This window comes from Dermacentor andersoni, chromosome 8 (genome assembly GCF_023375885.2).
Source record: "Dermacentor andersoni chromosome 8, qqDerAnde1_hic_scaffold, whole genome shotgun sequence".
Classification (NCBI taxonomy): Eukaryota; Metazoa; Arthropoda; class Arachnida; order Ixodida; family Ixodidae; genus Dermacentor; species Dermacentor andersoni.
The window spans coordinates 81,483,749-81,508,293 of record NC_092821.1 but is presented as its reverse complement, the minus strand read 5'-3'; the positions used below and the strand labels follow the sequence as shown (position 1 = coordinate 81,508,293).

At 44.7% G+C, this 24,545-nt stretch overlaps 1 protein-coding gene across 1 annotated transcript in view; it reads right to left on the bottom strand.

Annotated features, from left to right (window-relative positions):
* Window positions 1–2,947: 2,947 nt before the first annotated feature.
* The window catches only part of LOC126538729 (rac GTPase-activating protein 1-like), a 35,326-nt gene continuing 13,728 nt past the window's right edge, over window positions 2,948–24,545 (bottom strand). Inside the window, exons 7-14 of the mRNA XM_050185456.3 lie at window positions 22,355–22,565; window positions 18,589–18,824; window positions 17,200–17,375; window positions 13,129–13,201; window positions 10,062–10,170; window positions 7,929–8,167; window positions 5,183–5,280; window positions 2,948–3,118 (exon numbers count right to left, since the gene is read on the bottom strand). Coding sequence (XP_050041413.1) covers window positions 5,221–5,280; window positions 7,929–8,167; window positions 10,062–10,170; window positions 13,129–13,201; window positions 17,200–17,375; window positions 18,589–18,824; window positions 22,355–22,565 — 1,104 coding nt within the window. The 3' untranslated portion in view covers window positions 2,948–3,118; window positions 5,183–5,220. The remainder of the gene's footprint in view (window positions 3,119–5,182; window positions 5,281–7,928; window positions 8,168–10,061; window positions 10,171–13,128; window positions 13,202–17,199; window positions 17,376–18,588; window positions 18,825–22,354; window positions 22,566–24,545) is intronic.

The following is a 24,545-nucleotide window of genomic DNA, read 5'->3' as shown; positions in this document are numbered from 1 at the left end:
GCGACTAAAGGGGTCACTATTGGGGTCACCATAAGAGGCATGCACATGCATATTGACTGGTCAAGTTCGAATTATCCGTTGAAGGCCAACTTTAAGGATTCAAATAACAAAAGCTTGGGCCTGTAGAAATGCATGGGCATCAGCCACAAGCTTCAGATTGGGATTGAACCAACCAGAGTCAGATTGACGCAAGTATACTGTAGTTGGTTTTAACAGTACATTCGACTGGATCCTATTACACTGCAACTTCATTTGCAGTGATGTGTAGTGCTCTTCATAGTGGAGCCAGATAAATCCAGCTCGAGCCAAATGTTCGGCTGCTCCCAGAGTAATTGGAGGCGCCATGTGACCAGAATTTTGCCAGATACTGGTTGCGCTTCCAGTTCCAAGGTGAGAGCACCTCCGAGTGCTTCGAGCTGGAGCACAGTGCTTTGAATCGGAGTATCCTACAAAAATTACTGAAGAACTCTAGCGCTGCAATCGTGCAGCTATCATGGGAACGATGGGGTAGTAAATGGATTTGTCAAGCCTTGCAACTTAAGATGTTCTTGTGGCATTATAATCATCTTTCTACATTTCCAAGTAATCAGAAGTCTTCTAAACACAGCAAGGCAACGAGTCTTTGTACCCAAGCATAGTCATTGCAGATTGTTGCATTTTTAACGGAATATTTTGTAGAAAATTATCAATTCGTCAGGTCACCAAGTTGTTTGAAGCCAAGCAAATTCATGCAGTACTGACCATCATTCCCATGCTGACCGCTCTAGCACACACTGTCACCAGAGTTCCCCCTAGGAATCATTTCAGGGACCTGCATGCTTCGAGTGAACCAGGCAAACGTGTTCCTAATAATCCGATTTTGATGAGTCAAGTGTACTTACGGAGCTCGGGCACCAGTGTATGTTTCTGCGGCAATGTTCCTACTTGCACGTTGTTAACGACTTATCTACCATTTTGTTCTGCTCTGAAAGAACTGCAGATTTCAGAAAAGTACAAGAAGGAAGAGTAGGAATGGGGTAACACAGACATGACGGGTGCAAGCAATGGTTCATTTCACGAGATTGCTCTGTATACACTGCGGCTTTTTGGTAGAAAACTTCATGAAGACATTACATCATGCTTTATGAACAAGCACCCACTGCTTGAGTCATTGCCAAGTTGTTGGCAAAGTTTGCGAGGAAGGTCACTTCACACCGGCACTTTGGCAAGTGGACATGGCTGCACATTTATTGTCAGCCAGCAATGAAACTCAATCTAAACTGCAGGTCATCACTTGCTCTCTAGGTGAAATTTCTAGATTGGTTATGGAGTTATTGTAGTAGCATCGAAAACTTCTATAACCGTGTTTCACGTTTACATAACCATAACTTGGGGACACATCAGGAAGAATAAAGGCGACCTAGGGTGGGGCATTACACATAATGCAAAATGTGTGCCAAGTTGAGTTTTCGTCTACTTTCACTTCCTTCTTTTTTCCTAGGTTAGCAAGTTAAACCTCGATATAACGAAGTCCGTAAAATCGGCACTTTGCTTCGTTATATCGAAATTTCATTGTCAGCTATCGATTCTTCTTAAACGGAAAGGGGCCGCAGAATTTTCCGAATTATCGGGCAATCAGAAAAAGCAAATTTGAATGAGAAAACAATTCATTTTGATAAATCTGAGAGTCGGTGAAGAATGGAATGGTTTCATGCCACGTACGCGGACAATATCTTTTCAGCGGTACGAATTAAGCGAAGCCAGCCACGTTCTCGTGTGCACTCCACCCCTGCTGCAGATAGCGTTGCCTGCACTGGACGACGGCAGCGGGAAGTGAATGCTTAGTCTTCCTTTCGCTCCAATGGGTCACCGAAACTCGAGATTATGCAACCTCCTATACTAAACACGCGGTAAGACAGCTGGCATGGTGCCACACCGTCTCGGCACACCCACTCTTTGCACACGCTGCAGATTACCTCAAAAGCAGGGTGCGTGGCTGCGTATGTGCTCAGTCACACTTACAGCCACGTGCAGAGGTGGCCGAGACGTGCGCCAGATATCGAGACACGTGTCAACTTGCCCCCTCCTCCACTGCCCTTGATCGCGTTACCGAGAGCTCGCTCCCCTCTCCTGTCCCTTTGATCGCGCGGGAAGGCGGCCTTGTGAAGCCACCCTTGCACACTTACCCTTGCACACTTTCACTAGCACCTAAAGCACACACTGCACAGGGTGCGATGGGATCTTGTCGCACTTGGACTTTATACAGAACATGATGCGCCTCCACTTCGGAGGTCGCTCTTATCGCGCTGTGTACGATTTGAGAGCTGCTTTTGCAAGCAGCCGCTTGCAATTCAATCATCTGACCATCTGCGTCTGTGGAAGTTTCCATTTATTGTCTCTGCATTCCTTTGCGGTGGCAGTGGAAGTTCGTTATATTGAAATCGCATACACACTTCGTTAGGTTGACATTCTAAATACACGGTGTTCTATGGAGGAAAAGAGGCGATGAAAAGTTAAGTACTTTGTTATATCGAGAATTTTGTTCTAATGAAGTTAGTTATACATTGATGTTTAACTGTACTTCAATTTAAGAGTTAATTTTTCAATTACTCATCCTGCCTTAATTTATGCAGGTTTTACGTGGTTGTTGGGGGAGACATTGTAGCATGTTTACAGGACTGCCAAAACAGTAACGTGACCTCATAATTCTTTACTCTCCATCCTTTTGTTGTACCCAACTAAACAGTCGCACCTCGATATAGTGAATCGTTGGATACACTGAAGTAAACTTAAGTTTTTGTATATTTCTTTTGCTAGTCTTGGCATGTATAATTATAACAGTTATCTTGTACATCACAAAGTTGTTTTTGTGTTGGACGCGACTTCATTGTAACGAGGTTCGACTAAAAGTGTGAATGAACCAAGCATGACAACCAACCAAAAGAAAGTCACTCTGCGGCACTCCAGGTGAGGCGGGGAAGAGAGCTTTTACACAAATTTATTAAAATTCTGCACTGTACAGAGATTGTCAAAGTGTATAAATAAAATGAGGAGAAGAAACTAAGCATGTCCTGGTATGCCGCAACTTTATGCCGGGACACGAGATCAGCGGGCGACTCCTCACACCTGGCTAGGCTGTCTGAAAGTTGGAAAGTGGTGGCCAATTGGAAAAAAAAAAATAAATAAATAAATAAAGTGTGCGGCAGGCCAAGCTTCACAAAACGTCAGCAACTTGGTCAGGCTAGAAATGGCAAAAGCAAGAAAATGGGCAGTACTAAAAAAAAAAAATGATGCAATGATGCTGACTTTTGAAAAACCCAAAACGCACTCGCTCAGAAATATGAACCTGCAAGTACTTTGGCAAGCACTTTATATCTGAAGTTTTAAAGCTTGCCTTTCACACTTCTTCACTCTCTTCAAAAGTTTGATAGGAACATGACGATGCTAATGCTCCTGGAAGAACCTGGTAACAGCGGCTAATATCTAATCCTGCCACACGGCACAGGGGAAGGTAACATAATAATAGGCACTAAACATATTGCCATGAACAGTGTAGTGCGACAAAAGATACATTTAAACTTTTTTTTTATCCGCAAAATAATATAGTTTTGTGCAATTCTCAATTATCTGTATTTTGTAATTCCCTCCCTGCTTTGACTTCTAGTTTGCAGTATTTTATATATACATAATAAGAATAAAACACCCAGCTGTTTAGGAATTTACCAGACATAGGTCATCATCAGAAATGAACACAACTCACTACATGAACTATTGACACCAGCCATAATTGCCCACACATGCTTCTTCCAGTGCTTCATGCTATGAGCACGCTTCGGGCATATTGCCCAAATTCTGCAGCACAGATCTAACCAGAAGTGCGTTAGAACAACTGCAACACGTTTTCAATGTAATTATTTTTGTTTTGGCTTACAGCTTTGAGGTACTAGTCCACTGTGTACGACGTAGTTTCCCAGCCTGAAGTCCACAAGTACGTTGCTCAATGAAGCCAGTAGCAAAGTCTAGCGAAATGCAGAGATTATCACCCTCATGATGGGCAAATGATCTAGCACTAGAGAGCCACGTTAATAGTACTATTACAGGGTTGTTAATTGTTACATTGTTTCAATATTGTTAGAGGTTATTGCAGACACAGAGTACACCACGCGTTAATATTCTTATTGCCCACATGTTGAAGGATGACAACCCTTAAAGGTACACCCAAGGGAAAAATAACTGCGGCTGTATTAGCCAGGCACCCTTCTAGAATACCAAAAACAGCCACTGTAACTGCAGGTACAGGTGTGGCACCAGAAAAGGTGCAAAAACTAAAGACGGGCCGCAGTGCCATTTCAAAAATTGCCACACCAGCTTGTCGAGACGTCACGATTTTGGTGGTGCCTACTCCAGCCAGGTTAAGTTTTTTTGGTCAGTAAAAGTGGACTGCACTGTATTCTGAAGGAGCCAAAGACCCAGATGAGCAAGTGTCGAGGACTTTAACGGCCCCACAATGGCCAAATTAAAAAAGTAAAAGGATATTAGAAATTTGTGCTATTAGAAATACCAGCGCTGCGGCTTTTTAGTGCACAACTTGGAAAATGTTAACTTCATCTCCATTTTTTTTTTTAGATGATCAACCTATTGGCACAACAATAATGCAAATAGAGTTTTCAAACATTACTTTTATCAGTCCAGACTAATTGCGAGTTTCTGTTTAGCGTCCCTTTAAGCACTTATGGAATAATACAGCCATGTCCCAATGCTGCTTGCACACAATATGAATGATGTCGAGTGGCAAAATGTTAGGCTTATGCAAATATAATTTTTTTGGTTCGAAGCGAAGTGAATAGTAATCAGCATCGAATAATTTCAAAGTGAATAGTTGTGGGATTGCCATAAAACCTTGACCCAAGAACCAGGTATTGACAGATCTAAGAAAAGTTGGTTCCTTGCATGCAAAAGAAAAATGGGTTCATCTCTGGGGTCGGTTCATTTTCAAAGTGCCATTACTGGGATAATTTCCTGTAGAAATGCAAGTTATTTCTTTTTTCTTTTCTTTCCAGGGTGTTGTAACCAGGGATGCGGCTTATATGCAGCAAAATGCACATATTCATTCATATCGAACAGAGTGATATTCGATTGAATATTCAAAATATTGCATATTTGCACGAGCTTACAACATGTAGGCCATTAAAACAGCACTCACCAAACACCGGTTTCATAGTGCCAAGGTCTTTCACTGTGCTAGACATCCAAGAGCTGATTCCAGTAATCTGCTGGCAGCGACAGCAAGGCTTCCATCACCTGAAAATGTAGAAAGCAAAGGCTTGCCGTATGTGTGATTGTCCGTGAACCAATATAGATACAGTAGAACCTCGTTCATATGTATTGGGAAAAAAGAAACAGAAAAAAATGCACTAACTGGAAAAACGTACGATTCGAAGTTGAAAAAAAGACAATTTGACGGACTCAACTGTAGCCGACATCTACGTAATGCGAAGTGTTGTGCGAATTGTTGCAGCACGAGGCGACATTGCATATCAAGCTGCTGGGCCCGAACAACCCAAGAAGCTTATTGACATTCTCGTATTCTTGGTGGAATTCTTAAAGCATTGCATACTACCTTAAGACAGCAACGGGAAACCAGAACTGAAATCGGGTTGGCGGGCAACGCCGGGACACGATGTCGCCAGAGCGAAACATGAGGCTCACTTTGCGCCGCCTGCAGCAGGGAACGGTGGTGTGTTTGGGTTATTGCCTATTAAAGGCGTGCAGTACGCTTCCAATGGCACTACACCTCACGTACCGTGAAACAGGTGAAGATGCTTATCGCTATAGGGTTGGCAGCAATGCTGCGAATGTGACAGGTGATGAACCTGCAGGAGATTTAGTGGTACTGGAATAAGAAACCGAGTGTACGTCGGTGTTTGCACTTGAGACGGGCAGGTGAGTAGTGCGGGGAAGCTGCTACGGCAGACTGCTACTGTTCTTGAGCATGCGCGCCTCGCACCTTTTCTTGTTTACGTGCGACTTAGCAGATCGAAAATGTGTCATAAATCGCAATTTGACAATGTGCCGAACATTGGTTCCAAAAGATTGCATTTTCCGGGAACATATGAATTAGTAAAAAAGAAGCTCAGCTGTATTGGGCCATTTTTGGGGTTCTCGATTGCGAACAGTGGCAGTGGGGAATTGTACGTAGTGGGATCGTATAAACAAGATTCTATTGTGTACCACCTGTTTTATTGTTAATATTTTTATTTCATACAATATAAAAATCAGCTGCAACGGATACTGCTGTTCTACCTGTACAGGCAACTTCTGCAAGAAGCAGAAATTACCTGTAGCATCCAAGAAGCCAATTAAAAAGAGTCACTAAATCACTAACTATTCACCTTAGGGCTCTGCTGCAAAAGTGAAGCCACATATTGTAATGTCATATCCAGTAAGCAGAGACTCCAGGAGAATCACCACTTTCGAAATAACCGTCCCCTCAAACATGCTAAAAGATGTGTTGGTGTTGCACTTTAATTCCAAGTTGATGGAGGGAGACATGTTAGAAACAGCTAAGCTAAAATGCCAATGTACTATTTGCAGCCTGTTTCAAGGATGGGGATCTTCAAAGACCAAAAAGCAGTTCTCTTGAAGGGCATTCCAAAAGCGGTGCTAGTCATAAAAAAGCCATGTAGACACTACTCCTCAGCTTCAATTCTCGATTACAGTCAACTTCCCTTAATTCAACCCAATAAAACTATTCAAATTATCCGGTGGGTAGAATTAAACAAGGTGCAGAAAAAAATATCAGAACACCACTGATTCATGGCAATATTTGCCCAATTCTAACATGCCCCTGAATCAAATGTGCGCCCAAATTTTATGAGCCCAAAGAGGAAAACATAAAAATGACATTAAAGCTCCTGAACAAAGTTGAAATCTAATGAGCATCCAATTTTCTTAGCAAGAAAATTAGCAAAGGTTTAATATATGTTGCACCATGGTGGCTGGTTTCCTAAAGTCAGCTTCTCTGCAAAATCACTTCCCCACATGTGGTAACATGAACACCTGAACAGGCTGAACTGCACTATGTACACTTCCAGGTGATAAAAAAAAAAGAAAGAAAGATTCTGTTTCAAAGAAATTTGCCAGTTTCAGCCAAAGTCAACACACATTCGAAGCAAAAGCAAGGCTTAGCGTTACGCTCGAACTTCTCACACGGTGCTCTAACAATATGCGCAGGCAACACGGGATGATGTAGCACGCGAGACAACTGCCACTGTGCAGCAGGAAAGGCGCCCTTCGCAGATGCCAGGCGTGTCGCAACGCTGGCAAGGCGAGGAGAGGCAGCAAGCAAAGTTGCAGGCCTCGCACCTCGAGAAGGGACCAGTGGGAAAGCACCAGCGTTTGTCAGTGCCCAATGAAAGGCTCAGATACACTTGGCTTGATTAGTGTTCCCTTCTGCTCAGACCAGTGTTTGCAACACAGTATGGTATTGTGCCCACAGGTGCTCAGCAGAAACGCTAGCGTGTATGCGTGCAACACTCATGCCTGCAGTAAAAGCCAGAATGCTGCCCTGGCTCTGGCAGAGCCGACCGAGACGAGCGTGACCGTACATCCAACTTGGCTTTGTCATCTTTTTGAAGCCAATGCACTGTGCATCTCTGGAAACCTTCCAACCGTCCATGAACTACAAATGTCTTTATTTATCATTTTATAAATTCATTGCAAAGCACTTTGAAAGTCCTATAATGGTCACTGGCTCCATCAGTGGACACCAGCATCACTGGTAGACATCAAAACGTCGGGAAAAGCATGCCCATAAAAGCTATCGCTGCAAAAAAGGGCGTGTTGCTTTCTACAATATCAAACTTCAGTTGGGAGTGTGCATCTGCGTCTGTTCCTTTCATCTGTCTTGCGTCTTCTGCACCATTCCCAAGTACGCATCAACAACGTACCTGGTTCTGCTGTTCCATCTCGACGAAGAGGTTGGGCACCGTGGCCACGTCGTTGACCGAGCAGCCGACCACGGTGGGGGCGAAGATACGCGCCAGGTTGTTCAGGGGCATCTTGGCCTCGGGGTGGGCGGCCACCGTTTGCAAGTGCAGCACCAGCACGGCCAGGGTGTCCCGGTTGGCCGGCGGAAGCTGCATCACCGCCTGCCACATGGCCCACACCCGGTCCTCGTGCTCTAGCTCTGCACGGGGAAGGAGGAACGAAGAGCGAGACAGGTTTACACGGGGGAGCTGACAACATCCACAGCTTTGCAACTGTACCAGTTGCAAAGCTCTCTCTACAGGCCCCACATTTCAGCACAGCCAAACCTCGATATAACAAGCTGTTAGACATACTAACAAAGTAAGCTTAAAATGTTTATCACTGAATCAGCATCTAACAAATATAACAAATATTAGATATAACGATAGAATATGTGCTGGATACAACTTCGTTATAGTGAGGTTTAACTATATCATTGGCGAAAACTGTAGGTCACCAGCTGATTGAAGAGCTTCCTATAGATAGATGCCATTTAGGCCAACTTTCTATGATACCTGCTCAGAAGCTAAACAATAGATCCAATCTAACCTCATCAGAAACGTACTTGGAAGCTGCCTTTGTCTTTAATGCTTTTTTCACCTTTCTTTCTTTAGTAATTGTCTGTCTCATTTTCTGCAATGATGGACAAAATAAAACTGAGTAATGTCGTTTTACCAAGAACACTAATAGAATATGGTAGACTTCTGTTAATTTCGTAATTAAAGCTTGACCATTCTCCATGCATGCACTTGACCCCTTTGAATACCAAGATAGTGACCCCTTTAATGGCAGCATGTCTTAGCGGAACTTAGGGGACAGTGAACACAAGTCATCTTCCATCGAAAATGGCTATATTCAGCCTGCCCTAGAAAGATTTTGAAGCAGTAATGATACCCTACAATGTCCAATTACAGTGTTTAGCCGGCTCTACGGAGTCTTTTTGCCAAGACAGTAGGGTTAAAAATTGCCTGCATGGTGCAACCAGATACAAAGCCAAGACTGCATTCATGGCGGGAACTGCATAACGGCAAAGCTGGTTCTAGAGAACCGTGTGGCAAATTAACTTTAGGGAACCAGCCATCATTCTGCAACGCTTATTAGGCCCTTGCCTATACTGCTTGATGAAAAATTGGGTGCACGTTAGGTGTATACTTTGACACATAGAAAGCGGGTGCGTGTTTACGTCGACGGCATGTTAGAATCGGGCATGTACTACCAAATGCATTAGTGGTGTGTTTTGACGTTTTTTCGGCATCTAAATTCGACCCATCAAATAATTAGATCCCTTACGTTGGTCCCGTCAGGGTGGTATTAATGGAAGTCTACTGCATTCAAACGGTTATTGCAGAGCACTCTGGCAATACATACTTCAATCATTGTGCAACACAGCAACTAAGCTTCACTGCGAGCATAAGTGGGCTCAAATGGCAATAACACAAGAACGATATTCAAGCCACTCACTGCTTGTAATACAGCTTTAAAGCTGCCTTTTATGAATTATTGGGCAGGTATATGAAGCAAGGTTAGTAGTTTTATCACCTGCACAAGCTGCTCTAAACATTTGCTTACCAACTCATTTATCAAGGACGTTGTCACTCACGCACAAGCAAACACAAACACCTCATTCGATGACTGCGGGCACTCGCTGTCTGAACGCTGCCATGATGAAGAGCGACAGCAGTGGCGAGTGAACTGCCCTTCGTGCTGCCTCTCACTTCAGCATGAACCAGACACGAGCGAACACAGTGCACACAAAGCCATCAGTTATCTCGGGTCCGCTACCCTTCGAACCAAGCTCAGATTACCTTCCAGATAAAACACGCAATATGCATGGATGCGCTCAGTCGTGCCATGAGCAACTGTAGCCGGAGTAGAAGCAGACACACAAGCTACCCTGCCCCCCTTCATCGCCCACCTCCTAGCACCAACGCCAGAAATTTGTCCGGGGTGGCCATATAATTGCTATCGAAATAAAAGTGCAGGAAACTAATGTTTGAATAGGAACAACAAAAAAACAGAGGCGCCTAAGTCTTGCTCAAGGGGTCAATTCTCACCTGTTGCGCTGACAAAAGTGTGCCAGAGTGACTTGGTGATGAGGCTCTCGCGGAGTGAAAGCAGGAAGTCCTTGAGGACTCCACACACAGCATAGATGTCAACCTTTGACTGAAAAAAACGTGGGCGAACAACTGGCAATGCAAACTCGATGCCATTCTGCAAGCAAAGAATGTTCCTCCTCCAATCAGGGCAAAAACATCTATGTGAGCACAGCACATACATGTAAACAAGGGAATGTACTATCGACGTCAAATTAAATGGGAACAGCGGAGCGTGTGGCCAAATCATAGCTAAAACCAAAGAGTGCACCATCCACTCATCACCATTGACAGGCGCGCACATCAGGCTTGACACAGCACTGCATGATGATGCTCCCTCTACACTGCGACATTTTCATTTCTGTTCCAGTTCTCTTATTTGAAAGCTTGGAAAGAAAAATTGAGAAAAACAGAAGCTGGAATATCACAGTAGAGGGCGAGTACTAACGCACAGGACAGCGAAACCGCATGTGCCATATGCATCGAATGCAAACAGCGATGCGCGTGATACAGCTTGTACTGTCACCATTACTGCGCCATGATCATTTTTTGGCTTTCAAATAAAAGAACCAGAACAGAAACGAAAATATTGCAGCATAGGGGGACCACCTTCGTGTAGTGCTGTCAAACTGGGTGTGCACGCCTGTTAATGGTGATGAGTGGACAGCGGACACTATACCTTCAGTTATGCTTCAGCCACATGCTCCACTGGGGAGGTATTCTGTAAGAGTCTACCTAGTGGACTGTCCATTTCGGCCGTTCCTGATTGGCTAGGGCCGCTCGTATACTCCTCGCTTGTACAGCTGCATCCAATCAGCAGCAGCAGAAATGGACAGTCCACTAGGTGGACTCTTACAGAATACCCCCCCCCCCCCCTGTTCGCGTTTCGTTTGACGGCAACAGTACACTGTCTGCCAATATGAGAGGGAACACTACCATGTTCAGAAATTTTTGCCAACATGCAAGTCTGAATCTCACTCACTGCACTGTTATGTTGTTCCCCTGTTAAAAAATCCAGCTCACAGAACTTCCCCTTCTTAGACGCACACATACAATGAAATTTACCAGCTTTGAACATGAAACTGGCGCTCCATTTCATATTGGTGAAGAGCGTACCCCGAACAGCAAAAGCTTTCGGAGCTCGCCATCCTAGAAACAATTTTATTTCATTGCAGCCAATCCATCCACTTTTGCTATCAATAGAGGCAGTAGATGCATCCCATATGACAACCAGTACACGTGCATAAGCTGTGTCATGAGGAAATTGCCTATTTGCAAATTCAGCACTCCAGAATCTTGCTGTTGGCTGTACATCTTGGCAGCACAAAGTCTGAGTGCAACAAGACCAACAACAAAAAAAGATGCGCGTCCTCTTTGTTTTGCACAGTCAAGGTGGCCAGACAAATGAGCTCAATATTCTCTTTGAAGAAATGTACAGTGCTCAAAGTAGAAGATGCGATATTACCAGCCCTTCACACCTTGCTGCATATTGAAAAGCATGTACTTTGTGAGGCAGCAAAGAACCTGAGCATCACAGTCACTGGCATTGCTGTTGCCTTGAATAAGCTGTACTTGAAAAACTGCTCATACCACTGAGGTTAGTCATAAAATGCACCGATAGTTGTGTACTTGCATCATTCATTGTATTTCACAAGGAATGTGCAGGAATATCATTAGTGATGTTGCCGATACTAGTTATCGTAGACTCTTGGCGCGATATAGACAGTGTCAGCTAATCCATCTACACAGTGCACAGTGTGACACCACCATGGTGCACACCAAGTAGCAAAATGCATGACCACAATATTAGTCAAGATGTGGTTAACGTGCGACACATGGCCAATGGTTGCAATGGACACTGAAACTAAGATTATTTCTGAGGGAAAGCCTCTGTGAGGTGCCAGTTAGCCATCTTGAGCACATGGCACTCTGCATATTGTGTGTACACAATTACAGGCTGCCTTTATTGAATACTACAGTGAAACCGTGTTACTACGAACACTACATTACAAAACTTCTCAGAAATCCCCTGCTAGTTTTAATGTGAAAATATTCCAGTACTATCAACTTTAGAATACTGAACGTTTCAGAACAATGATGGTTATTCAGTTTCCATGACATGTTAACAACGCCTCAGTACTACGAACTAATATTCCGAAATCTGGATTCTCAGAGGCATAGAAAGTGGACGCCATGGTGCATGGGTTTGTAAAAGCCGAGACGGCGCCCAAGAAAAAAGTATGTAGGAAAGAACTTTCTTTTTTCTTTATCTAATGTGGAGGCAACAGCGCAACAGGTTTTGCAAGCGCCTGCTGCGAGCGCATGCTCCGCCCAGACAAATGTCGCCTAGCAACAGACACATGTCTCGTCTTTCTTTTGACCTTTCTGCACACTCCTCTTCCTTTTCTGCTTCTTTCTGTGGCCGTACTAGCTACGCATGCAGAGAAATGCGATGATGTAACCTCCATACCTGCACTTTCTGGACGGTGTCATTTATGCGTGCTTGCACTTTGCAATAGTTCAGGTGTCTACCTCGAGTGAGACAGGCACAGTGTCCATGGCAAGGAACGTGAAAAACAAGAAACATTGTGCTTTGGAAGCAAGATGGAGCTTCCTTCTTTGTTGGTAGTTTTCTTGGTGTCAGCGTCTGTATTGTGCAAATCATTTGTATATCGAAAAAAATATATCGAGAACAGTGCAGGCCTGAAGTCATCAGCGACGTTTTCGTGGATAGCTCATGTGGCGACAACCTATGAACTGATGGGCGTAATGGTTAATTTTGGGGCTTTCACTATAACGACCTTTCAGAATAACGAACAATTTGCACTAGTCTCCTGAAGCTCATTATATTGAGATTTGACTGTATACCTTTCCCAAAATGTTGCACATTAGGGGCCATTTGGACTAAAGTCCAATATGCCTTTGATCAAATGCCAGTGTCTTGTGTTGAGACACCAGAGTAAGTAATGTCATTTGCGGCATGCAGTTATGCACTGAAAGTATTCTATTCGGATACTTAGGGGCTTACCAAGTTTGGGGCACCCTTGCCTTGCTGGAAGCGTTCCCTTATCTCACGCACTTCACGTTCCGAACCAGATACCCTGGATAGTAAAACATGCAGTTAGGCTGTCCCGGTTGTTCTCAGCACACAGAGAAAATGAGCAATAAAAAAAAAGAGCATCGAACAAGCTAAAGCTTGACAGCTCTTGAAATGTTATTAAGCTATTCACACACGCAAGTCATTTGTAAAAAGCTGCGAATACCCTGAGCATTTTTATCATAAAAGCACTGGAAAATAATGAAGATGTCAGGTGAAAATGAAAGTAAGAAAATATTTTTATAAACTTTACCAAATGAGAACCTGATGAGCATCTCTATTTAACAGGTCTCTCGCCAAATATAGCAAATTCATGGGTAGCTTAGTAGTGAAAATACTGCATTTGCACGATTCTAATGCACACTTTCCCATTTTTCGAGTGCACTCAAATTTGAATGTGCATTACAATCGTAACTAATTCTACTCAAAATCAAGAACTAAAGCGATTCTTACTAAAAAAAAAAAAGCTCAATGCAAGGTAGCTAGCCATACTGCCATCGAACGGACACTTTTGTTTTTCTCTGCCTTCGTGTGCGATTGCCATTTTCCAGTTTGCCGCGTGTGTGGCATTTCTGATGCATTAGATGGAACTGAAGAGCACTTTTTATGGTCAGTAGCCAGCATAAAAGAGGGGTCGTCGGACTCTGATAGCGACTAGCCATTAAGATTCAGCTGTGTGCAAGTCCGTATGCCTTTGCCAGTTCCATGAAATCGTTTCAACATGGTACCTGTCGACTCGGGTTTCATTATTTGATGCGCATGGTAGAATCGTTACAGAGTTCATTTTTAAAAAAATATTTTGGCAATAATATAACTGCATGTTACAATCACGTATGCGATAGAATTCTGTAAATGCTGTAAGCTTTTAGCCAATAACAAACCAATGTGTGTGGATTTTTTAAATTTTTAGCAGGTTACGAAGAATATTTAACGGTATTTCTGTATCTTGTGCTTTAGCGGAACGACAACAGCGATCTGCAGTGCCCGTCTCTCCCTATTGGATGTTGCGACAGAACAAATATTTGTGTATTTCTTCTGGCACACTTTATAAAACACTAAGCACATTTTGAAAGGAACTCAATAAGCACTTCCTGCACTTGCAGTGTTGTCGCCACAATAAGAGGCATTTCCAGGCTTTAAACATGCCACAAGCATGTTAATTCCACCCTCGTTAATTTAGGAAATTGGATAATTCAGACTCGTCCTCTGGTTCCGGCAGGCATATGCATTATTAAATGCTTCAAACTCTCGTTCATTCAGCCATGTTTGGCCGCACATTGGTTAATTCACACAACTCTCAGAGCTTGACGAGTGCAGAGCGCCGTAAATGTGCGATGCTAAGAGCAAACACGGCGCTAGTGTGGAACGGAAACGAAGAGGCACAGTCCGCATCACCATAGTCACCAGCGGCAATCGTATGTGAATGACAGCAACGCCAGCACCCTTTGTCCCTATTCGTGCCATTAAACCCATAATTCCTGCATTTACTGCCATGCATAACACGGCCTCAGCTGCATGCCTTCATAACAGTGTAGTTGCCTACCATGGTCGCATGGATAGCGACCGCGGCTTCATCCGCAGCGGTTGCGGCAAACAGTAGTTTTTTTTCTAACTTGGTGCAAAGCTGTCGAGGATGAAGAGCACCCGCTACATCACGATCGACGGACGATCTGTTGGCGACCAGCAAACTGGCTAAAAACAATCTGGATTTGCGCGTGGCAGTGAAAAACGCGGCTCAAATGACACGCGCTATGGCCACGCTGCGAAAGAAGTCACAATGCCTTCGTCACCGAGTGCTAATCAGTCACGAGATGAGAATTGCAGCTTCCACACTGCTTTTGTGCAAAATAGAAACGTAATTTGCCAGGTCGTTCAGTAAATAAAAGACTTGACATAGCAAGCATTTTTTTTATTGTTTTCTTGGTAACCTCAATAATGAGACATTCAGTTAATTTGGGCATCCTTCTTGGTCCTGTGAAATCCGAATTAACAAAGTTTTACTGTAGCTATTTACTATGTACTCTATCTTCTTCCCAGCTGAAGCTTTTCATAAGAATATTTATTAGATTCACAGAAGCTCGACACATCTTTGCAAGTTTGAATGCCATTTAACAATATCCTTGCAGAAAAAGAAAATAAGTGCGTGCAAGGAAAAATTAATGTGGGCACTGCAACAGGATGAAGCACAACACAGACATCACAAGAAATTCTTGAGGCGGCAGAAATTGTCAGACATGAATCAGCATGTTACCTGCTTTTTCTCTTAATTATCTTAGCTAAGTGCAGATAGTGGCCCGACATTGATGGCAGTATAAATTGAGCTTCTAATTTTGCGTTGATAGTTTCAACCTGACAAAGTGAGTCATTTTTCTTATTCTATGTCTTCTGGGTGCCTTCATAAGATATCCTTTTAACTTCAGTGTCCAAGTGCACATGTGCATTTGAAATTAATATTTCTTGGACGGCCAGGGTGTTTTTTGTGTCTGCTTCACTGTTTCTTACGTAATGGTCTGCTGACAAAAAAAAAATTGCCAGCAGAACCCACCTCACGATGAATGTCGACATTAATGCAAATAGCATTGAAGCAATGTGCTGTATTTATTCAAATATAAGGCGTTTTCTTCCCCAGAATCCTTAGCATCAAAGTTACCCTCACCATATATGCGAATTTCACCTTTTGTGTGGCTTCATGGCTTCAAGACAGTGCAACCAATAGGCATAAATGCTTCAAAGGGAGCTTTAGAATCTATTCGCTATGCTAAATTTCAAGCTACAGACAACACTTAGTTTGGTTTCGAAGCTTTTTTTCCATTTTCCTTTCTTTTTTTCTTCCAGCCAGCGTGTCAGACGCCGTTGACACGCCAGCTAACATGCGAGCGTTGACACGTGCTTGACATTCGGCCAGGTCATTGGCCTTGTGCACAGCGCTCGTTTATTCTCAATTCGACACGCTGACACACCTTCACTCGTTGCCACACCCACCCGCCTTATGCCCTCTCCCCTTTAGAAGAAGCCCACCTATATATACTGTGGCGAGGAAAGCATATGTCGCCTTGACGAAGACAAGTCCACTTGTCGAAACATTGGCTCCTGCTTTCACCTTGTTCTCGTTTTTCTCATCTTCATGGCAGCGCGAATTTCGCCTTATAGTGTGGCTTTACGGCAGCGTGCACCGCCATGCTGTGAAGCCACATTATAAAGCAAAATTCGAGCTGCTTTGAAGCCACACCTAAAGGAATATTCGCACATAACCCACACTCCGCATGTGGAAGCGTCATACCCCCCTATTTCATGGTCGTCATTTTACGTTTTGGTGGTGCTAGTAATTTGACATTTCAGGCAATCCCTCCCCCCCCCAAGTCTGAATATCTGAATAATCTGCCGGCTACTGTATATAGCCTATATTAGTGTGCATACCTCGCCTTTTTTACTTAAGTCCCTTGCCTTATAACCATAACTGCATTATAATCGAATAAATACGCTATCAACACACTGTATCGACACCACCAAAATGCATCACGTACGAGGCACGCATGCGGACATGCTCCTCTCCCACTCATTTCTCTATACACACTGCGCCATACAGTGCCGTCACCGCAATGTACGTGCATGGCATGTGTGAATCAATAATATTCAATAAAGACTGTCTGAATATATATAATGCTGGTTCAATTCTGTTCAGCACTAATTAAGTTTTAAAGGATTTTTCTTTTGTCATTGAAGTGTGGCACATTCTCAGTGGCACACACTCAGTGACCCAAGTTGATTTGACGGGTGCTCTCAAACAGAGTTCCCTCAGCACAACAGCCCAACGCTGTAAACATTAGACCGTGGTCTGCATAGTGACGCAAGTTGACGAGAAAATGGTTAAAGACAGAGAAAGTCAGAGAGCCCCGTGAAAGTGCATGCAGTCCCCAAATAATGCGAATCACATTAAAAGGAAGTAAGACTGCAACACTGTCCCTCAACTGTTATCCTGTGAAGACACGAATGCGTGCTGACCGATAGAGGCCCACACAGTCCAGGCCTCTGCGCTCCACCTCCTGGATGCAGTGGACCACGAGTGCAGGCACCATGGGTGCCGTGGAGGGGACGTGGTCGGAGATGAGCGTGCCCCGACGGCTGCCCGCTCCTCCACTCTTGGGTGTCTCGCACACCGGGATGCAGGGCAGCGGCACCTGGTGCAGGCAATTGGTTTTGCATACACTTAGGCACACGCAGCGACAACATACGAGTTCAGGCTTGTCGATACTGCACGAGTGAAGCGAACGCAACGGGAAAGAAGTGAGAATAAGTATGCACGATGGCATGGAGCGAGGTAGACGGGAGAATCGATTCCACCATCTTTCAAAACGTTAGAAATAAACTCCGGTGCTCTACGCACCTTAACCACAGTCTAGTTATGAGGCACGCTATAATGGTGGGGACTCTGTATTAATTATGACCACTCGAGGCTCTTTAACGTCCACCCCATGCAGGATACACGAGCGTTTTTTGCATTACATGTGGCCGCTACAGTCTGGATCGAACAAGCCAGCTCATGCTCAGCAGTGCAATGCCATGTAATGCCTCAGCAAAGCATTGCACCGAGCCGTCCCCTGTGCTGCCTTCTGCTTGTTAGCACTAAAGGTGTGCACCAATGTGCGGACAACGCAAGAAGTACCTGGAGCATCTTAGGCCGAAAGCTGCCGATAGGCCTGTAGGAGTACATCAACATTGTAAATTATGGTGGCCTTAACAAAGAACAATGTCATTGCAGTTTTGTAAATGCTCGTTAAGTGCAGATGAAAAAAAAAATCTATCCTGCTGGAAAGTGCACGATGTTGCCAACTGAGAAAATGTAGAAACTGCACAGCCCAGTCTCTGTTAGGTGCCAATTACTGCCCATCAGCACTACGCTTGCATTGGGCCACAAAGGCACGAACTGCCAAAACATTAGTCTGACTGCCACACTCCGTGAGTGGGCACTCCTTTATGTTACTCCATGCAAAATGCGGACTTCCAGGTAAGGCTTTGGTGCAGCCACTACGGTGATGAAACGATCTCTGCTGAATGCCACAATGAAGAGAGATTCCACAATGCGAATGGACGTGGCTCCCAGAGACTTGCACCTCACAGCTGAGGAAAAGTTCATCAGAGTCCAGGAATTGTACCTGGAACCAATGCCTGACCAACGTGATCACTTCTACCGAGCTAATCAGAAGCCTAAATGTCCTTTGTACAAACTTCTTTTAGAGTCTAAGTTGTGTTATGTGTTCTTTCATCCTTGTATCTTTTTTGTAACACACTTAGCTCGTGCAGCCAAGTCTCGTTTCAGGATTCGAACACATAAGATGCATGTCAGAAACTGTTACAAACTTGTTAGAGGTGCCTGAAACAGCATCGACTGACCTGGTACTTGCACTCCGGGTGGCAGATGGCATTGCAGCGGCTGCATCGGTAGACTGTTTTGTAGAACTTGATGCGCTTGCCGCAAGGACCACACGTCTCCGTCTTGATCACCGTCTTGGGGCAGAAGGTGTGCTGTCGGGATAGCAGCTTCTCAGCCGAGTTGCTCCGCCTCGGCATGGTGGCACTCGCTGCAACCTTCCCGCGCCTCTGGGCCACCGGAGTGTTCGGTGCAGATCCTTTGATGCCCAGACGACAACAAAGAAAAGATAGCAAGATAAACTTTTATCCGCTGCGACTGGTGCAGTAACACGGGCAACCACAAACAATTACTCAACGAAAACACTTCATCTGTAGGACATCTACATCATGTTCCAATATATGTGCATGATGTTGGAGACAAATATGACCTCTGCAAGTTATCAAACTTTGGATATCCAATCAAAGACACCCCAGGGACGTTGTATCTGAACTTCTCGGCCCATGCAGAGACAATTGCTCTCCCAGAGACTGCCTTTCAGTTTCCTCATCACAGAATTTTAGTTTAGACCCTCTACTAGTCTAACCTGCGTTTCCCTATCTTAATGTATGGTAATCAGAGGAACACACAATGAAGAAAGAAAAAGTGCAGTCCTACTTGTGTGCTCGATATCTGTTTGGCGATGGATTGATAGATTTGCAAGGCTTAGTGCAAAAGCTACAATGTGGCTATGAGGGGTGCTGTATTGGAGAATTGTGGGGACTAAGGTATGCCCTGGCGCCTTTGTACTGGCATTCACCTATTCTGTTGTTCCTATGCCTCTCCCTTTCCACTCGCGATGGTTGTGGATGGTGGCCTTTGCCAGGAACAGTTTCCAGCAGTAGTGCTTCGCACAGCTGACTGCGGTGGCCACGGCATAGCCAGCGCCACGGTTAGAGCGAGTGCGAGCGAGATCGCTCCATTACAGCACGAGTACATGCACGTTTTCCTCTCATCCGCCAGCCCCTTTGTTAGGGTCTCAGTCTTGAGCTCGCCTACGCTGCCTTTGCTCTTACGTCAAGCATGCACCTTGTGTTGATCCTTTTCCAAACGCTACGCCAAACAGCAGCGTCTAGTGCTTGTGCATTGCACCTAGTGATTGTGCTGTCGGAAGCCCAAGCCGACAAAGATTGCCCGAGCTCTCACATGTAGACCTATTGGTTATTGCAAGAGCAAGCAGCCTAGCAGAGACTTTTTGCAGCGGCATGTTGAGGGGAGTCATCCTCCCACAGCAACGTGCCAGCGGCGCCCCTTTCTGCATTTTTCGCCCTTGGCGAGGGAGCCCTTTGAATCCTGCGCTGGCCCAGGCGTTTGTGCAGTGTTGGGTGTCGCCGGACACAAACAAACTGTTTCCACTAACTCAGTGAAATACTGTGTTCTCATGCGTGCGCAGCACTCGGTGCCTCTTTTAGTGGCCCGAGTGTGCCCTAGAATACAAGAGGCGATGGCTGAGGTGGGCCTGTGGCTCGCTAAGCTCGAACCCGTGGTGGCTGGTACTCCTGCGAGATACGATACCCCCGCAAACTCCAGATTAGCCTTGACCACCTGTGGTTTTTCCACATGAGCCCAAATTAGGTGCACAAGCATACTGCAGTCACCACAGATGAGGACCGAGCCCGCAAGACAATAGGCCTCACTGTGATCAGAAGGCCCAGATGGGAGTTTCATGGGAATGAAATTTTCGATCTCCTAAAGAGTAAGAAAAGAGCGAGTCCAACAAGGTGAGAAATACAAAAAAGAAATGAAAAAAAAAAGAAACTTAAAGGGCCCTTCACTAAGCCACATAGAAAACTTCGGTTAAACACTGTTACATGCCCTCTAGGAAGTGTTTCACTGCATGAATTTTGCAAATTGGTTCATTAATAGCCGAGATAGAAATATTTCAGCTCTGCACACCCATGATTGCAGGAGGCGAGTGCCACCGCCAACATAACACTCTCTCCACTTGCAGTCTAACCTCTGCAAGCGAAATTTCTTCCCTGCGTTCTCCCGTACCGGAGCTCGTGGATCACGTGATGCAACGTCACCTCCCCACCCCTCGCTTTTTATTTTTTCCTCTTTTTTTTTTTGCTGAGCGGCACACTTCTGCCGATGGTGTCGCGCACGAGCTGTTGCATTGGTCTCCTTTCACACGGCACACAATGTTGTGGGCTGTGCACAAGTACACCCGACTAGCGGTGAAAGTCAGTCCTACACTAACCCTGAGGCAGTAAAGAGGTTCATAGAGTGTGATCGCACACTGGAACACTGTAGAAGATGACAGTTATGTTGTCTGCATGTGCGACTGAATGATGTGGGACCAAGCAGACAAAACGGAAGTACATCTCTCTTGCTGTGAAGTGTAGTAAACCAAAAACATGCAGACATTTGGTTTGTGCGCTATTTCTCTAAACTTTAACTCGTCTAGTGAAGCCACAGATTGCACAAATAACAGATGTTGCCTTGAATAATTCTCAAAGTCATGTGCCACTACGAGTCGATCGATTCTTCAATAGTACCGTGCAAGCGTCGACTGACCAACTGGTGAGCGCCTTCTAAAAGTGTGAAGCGACGAGATCGGCAAGAGTGGCCCGTGCACTCCAAGTTCACTGGAAGTGCAAGTTTTGTCTGCTAGGCTCTTTCCACCAGCACGACATTGCCCGTGGCATGATTAACTCTGTGCAAGTTCCCCGGCTTATTGGAGATAACGGCTTCCAGTAAACTTCCAGCATGCGCTGCTCTTGCTGATCTCGTCGCGTCATGCGATTAGAAGCTGCTGACCCTGCCGGCCAGTCAATGCTCGTGCAGTGCTGTTAAAGAATCTATCGACTGTACGAAGGCGCACTTGCACATATACGTCACCTCTCTGGCTGGGACCGCGGTGCCCGCAAGGAGAAGTCCAAATAGCGGTTGGATTGAAATTTCAGCTCTTGCCACAGTGTGTTGCGATGTAATACTTAGCACACATGATCGTTAGCATGCATTGTGTGCACTGTGCTTGTCAGCTCAAAATGGCCAGACCTGGTGAGGGGCCTTTTAGTAGGCACATTTCCAGTTATATTGCGAACAGACGTCACAGACAGACTGAACTAAATAATGCAGGCAGCACAAATGTTGCTATGTAAACGGATTGGCATTGTTGCAGCATGCCATTGTACTGGATGTTGCATCATACAGAACTAGAGCAATTGCTCAAAAGAACAGATCAAGAGTACAATCCAAGGCACGGAGGTACTATGTTAGCATGAATGTAATGCAAGGTATTATCAGCCTGTCAATTCCCTCGAAAATCTTTGTGTTATTACTCAGGCAAATATGACATTTCAATGATGGAACAAGCAACGAGTGAACAACACACGTGGCTACTGCCATTATTACTCAAGCAACTATGACATTTCAGTGACAGAACAAGCCAGGAGTGACCAACGCGTGAGACGTGGCTGCTGAAAGCACTGCATGCAATACATTACTGACCACTAGAGTACTTGCTCAAAAGAACAGATCAAGAGTACAATCCAAGGCACGGAGGTACTATGTTAGCATGAATGTAATGCAAGGTATTATCAGCCTGTCAATTCCCTCGAAAATCTTTGTGTTATTACTCAGGCAAATATGACATTTCAATGATGGAACAAGCAACGAGTGAACAACACACGTGGCTACTGCCATTATTACTCAAGCAACTATGACATTTCAGTGACAGAACAAGCCAGGAGTGACCAACGCGTGAGACGTGGCTGCTGAAAGCACTGCATGCAATACATTACTGACCACTAGAGTACTTGGGCGTTGTCGTGGGTGTCAATGCCATCGTGGGTGTCGAAGAAGCTGGCGTTGGCGGTGGCGGTGGTGGCGGGGTCGGTGCCATCGGGGGCAATGGCTGCGTGACCACCCGTGAAGTTGCTACCAGTTCCTTGCCATCTGTGATTGTCACAGTTGTGTGCACCATGTTTGTACAAGAGCGGTCAAGTTCATCGTTTGCCTGAAATACAAGCGCAGGATCTTGCTGTAGGAACTGTGTGTCCATCCTGTGTCAACAATCAACATTCCCTGCAATGAAACTTGGCAAGTATAGTCTATTTGATACACTACTATGTGTGTAAACTTGGGACATAAGACATACAAGAGGACAGAGATGTGTTAAGCCAACCTCTCTTGCTCCTGCATGCTAACACTGGTGGCATCTTGACCAAATGACTAAGGAGGTTTAACATCACAAAGCAACAAAGTCACAAAGTAACAAAGTCAGAAGGCTGGGCTAGTTGGAACGTGGATATTTGAGACAACTTCAAAGCTCAGAAAGGGGAAAGAAATGCTCAAAGATACGAAGAGAACAGGAAGGATACAGAGTCCTAGATCGCTCTTCCTGTTCAAAGAATCAACGGCACAAACTAGACAAGGATAAAGAACAAGACAGGATGGGCACCGAAATTTCAAATGAGTTTATACTAGGGGTGTGCAAATATCAGAAAATCTCGACTATATATATTTCTAATTTAATATATTTTTATATTTGTATTGTATTACTAATATTCGTAGTCGATTCGAAAACTAGATATTCAAAATATTTAGAATATTCGATTGGATATGAATATTCGAAATAAATCGAATATATTGCTGGCTGTGCGGGAGAAAACATGGTCCTTAATGTTTATTTCTATCTAAGAAAGTGCGTATGATTTTGTGCAGAGTTTTGCCATAATATTGTTACGTAAGAAGACGCAGATGGAAAGCTATATACAAGTATATTTACAATGTAATACGCCGCACTTGGCCAAGAGGCAACAGCCTGCGCTAGCCTCCAATCGTCGTCGTGGTCTTCTTACTGCTCGCCTCTTCGTCATCGGTAATACTATTCCGTAGCAATATCATGCTGCTGGCAAAATTTCACCTGTAAAGCACACTCAGCCACTGGACGTAAAAGCTTTGAAGAAAAGCCAGCTTCTCAACAGCAAGGGTGCACTCTTTAGCAGGTTTCATCCCCAGTACTGAGCTTATTTTCTGACAGCAAATGCGATGAGTGATGACTGGTACAGGGTCAAACGACTCTAAATTTACGGGAAATCGATGCGGTATTGTGTTCATATAGGAGGTCAGGCCGCCATTGGAATATGAACCTGGCAACGTTTAACGCTAGAACGTTATCTAGTGAGGCGAGTCTAGCAGTGCTATTGGAGGAATTAGAGGGCAGTAAATGGGATATAATAGGGCTCAGTGAAGTTAGGAGGCCAAAAGAAGCATATACAGTGCTAAAAAGCGGGCATGTCCTGTGCTACCGGGGCTTAGCGGTGAGACGAGAACTAGGAGTCGGATTCCTGATTAATAAGAATATAGCTGGTAACATACAGGAATTCTATAGCATTAACGAGAGGGTGGCAGGTCTCGTTGTGAAAATCAATAAGAGGTACAAATTGAAGGTCGTACAGGTCTACGCCCCTATATCCAGCCATGATGACCAGGAAGTCAAAAGCTTTTATGAAGACGTGGAATCGGCGATGGGTAAAGTCAAAACAATATACACTATACTAATGGGTGACTTCAATGCTAGGGTAGGCAAGAAGCAGGCTGGAGACAAGTCAGTGGAGGAATATGGCATAGGCTCTAGGAATAGCAGAGGAGAGTTATTAGTAGTTTGCAGAACAGAATAATATGCGGATAATGAATACCTTTTTCAGCAAGCGGGTTAGCCGAAAGTGGACGGGGAGGAGCCCGAATGGTGAGACTAGAAATGAAATGGACTTCATACTCTGAGCGAACCCTGGCATCATACAAGATGTAGACGTGCTCGGCAAGGTGCGCTGCGGTGACCATAGGATGGTAAGAACTCGAATTAGCCTAGACTTGAGGAGGGAACGGAAGAAACTGGTACATAAGAAGCCAATAAATGAGTCAGCGGTAAGAGGGAAACTAGAGGAATTCCGGATCAAGCTACAGAACAGGTATTGGGCTTTAACTCAGGAAG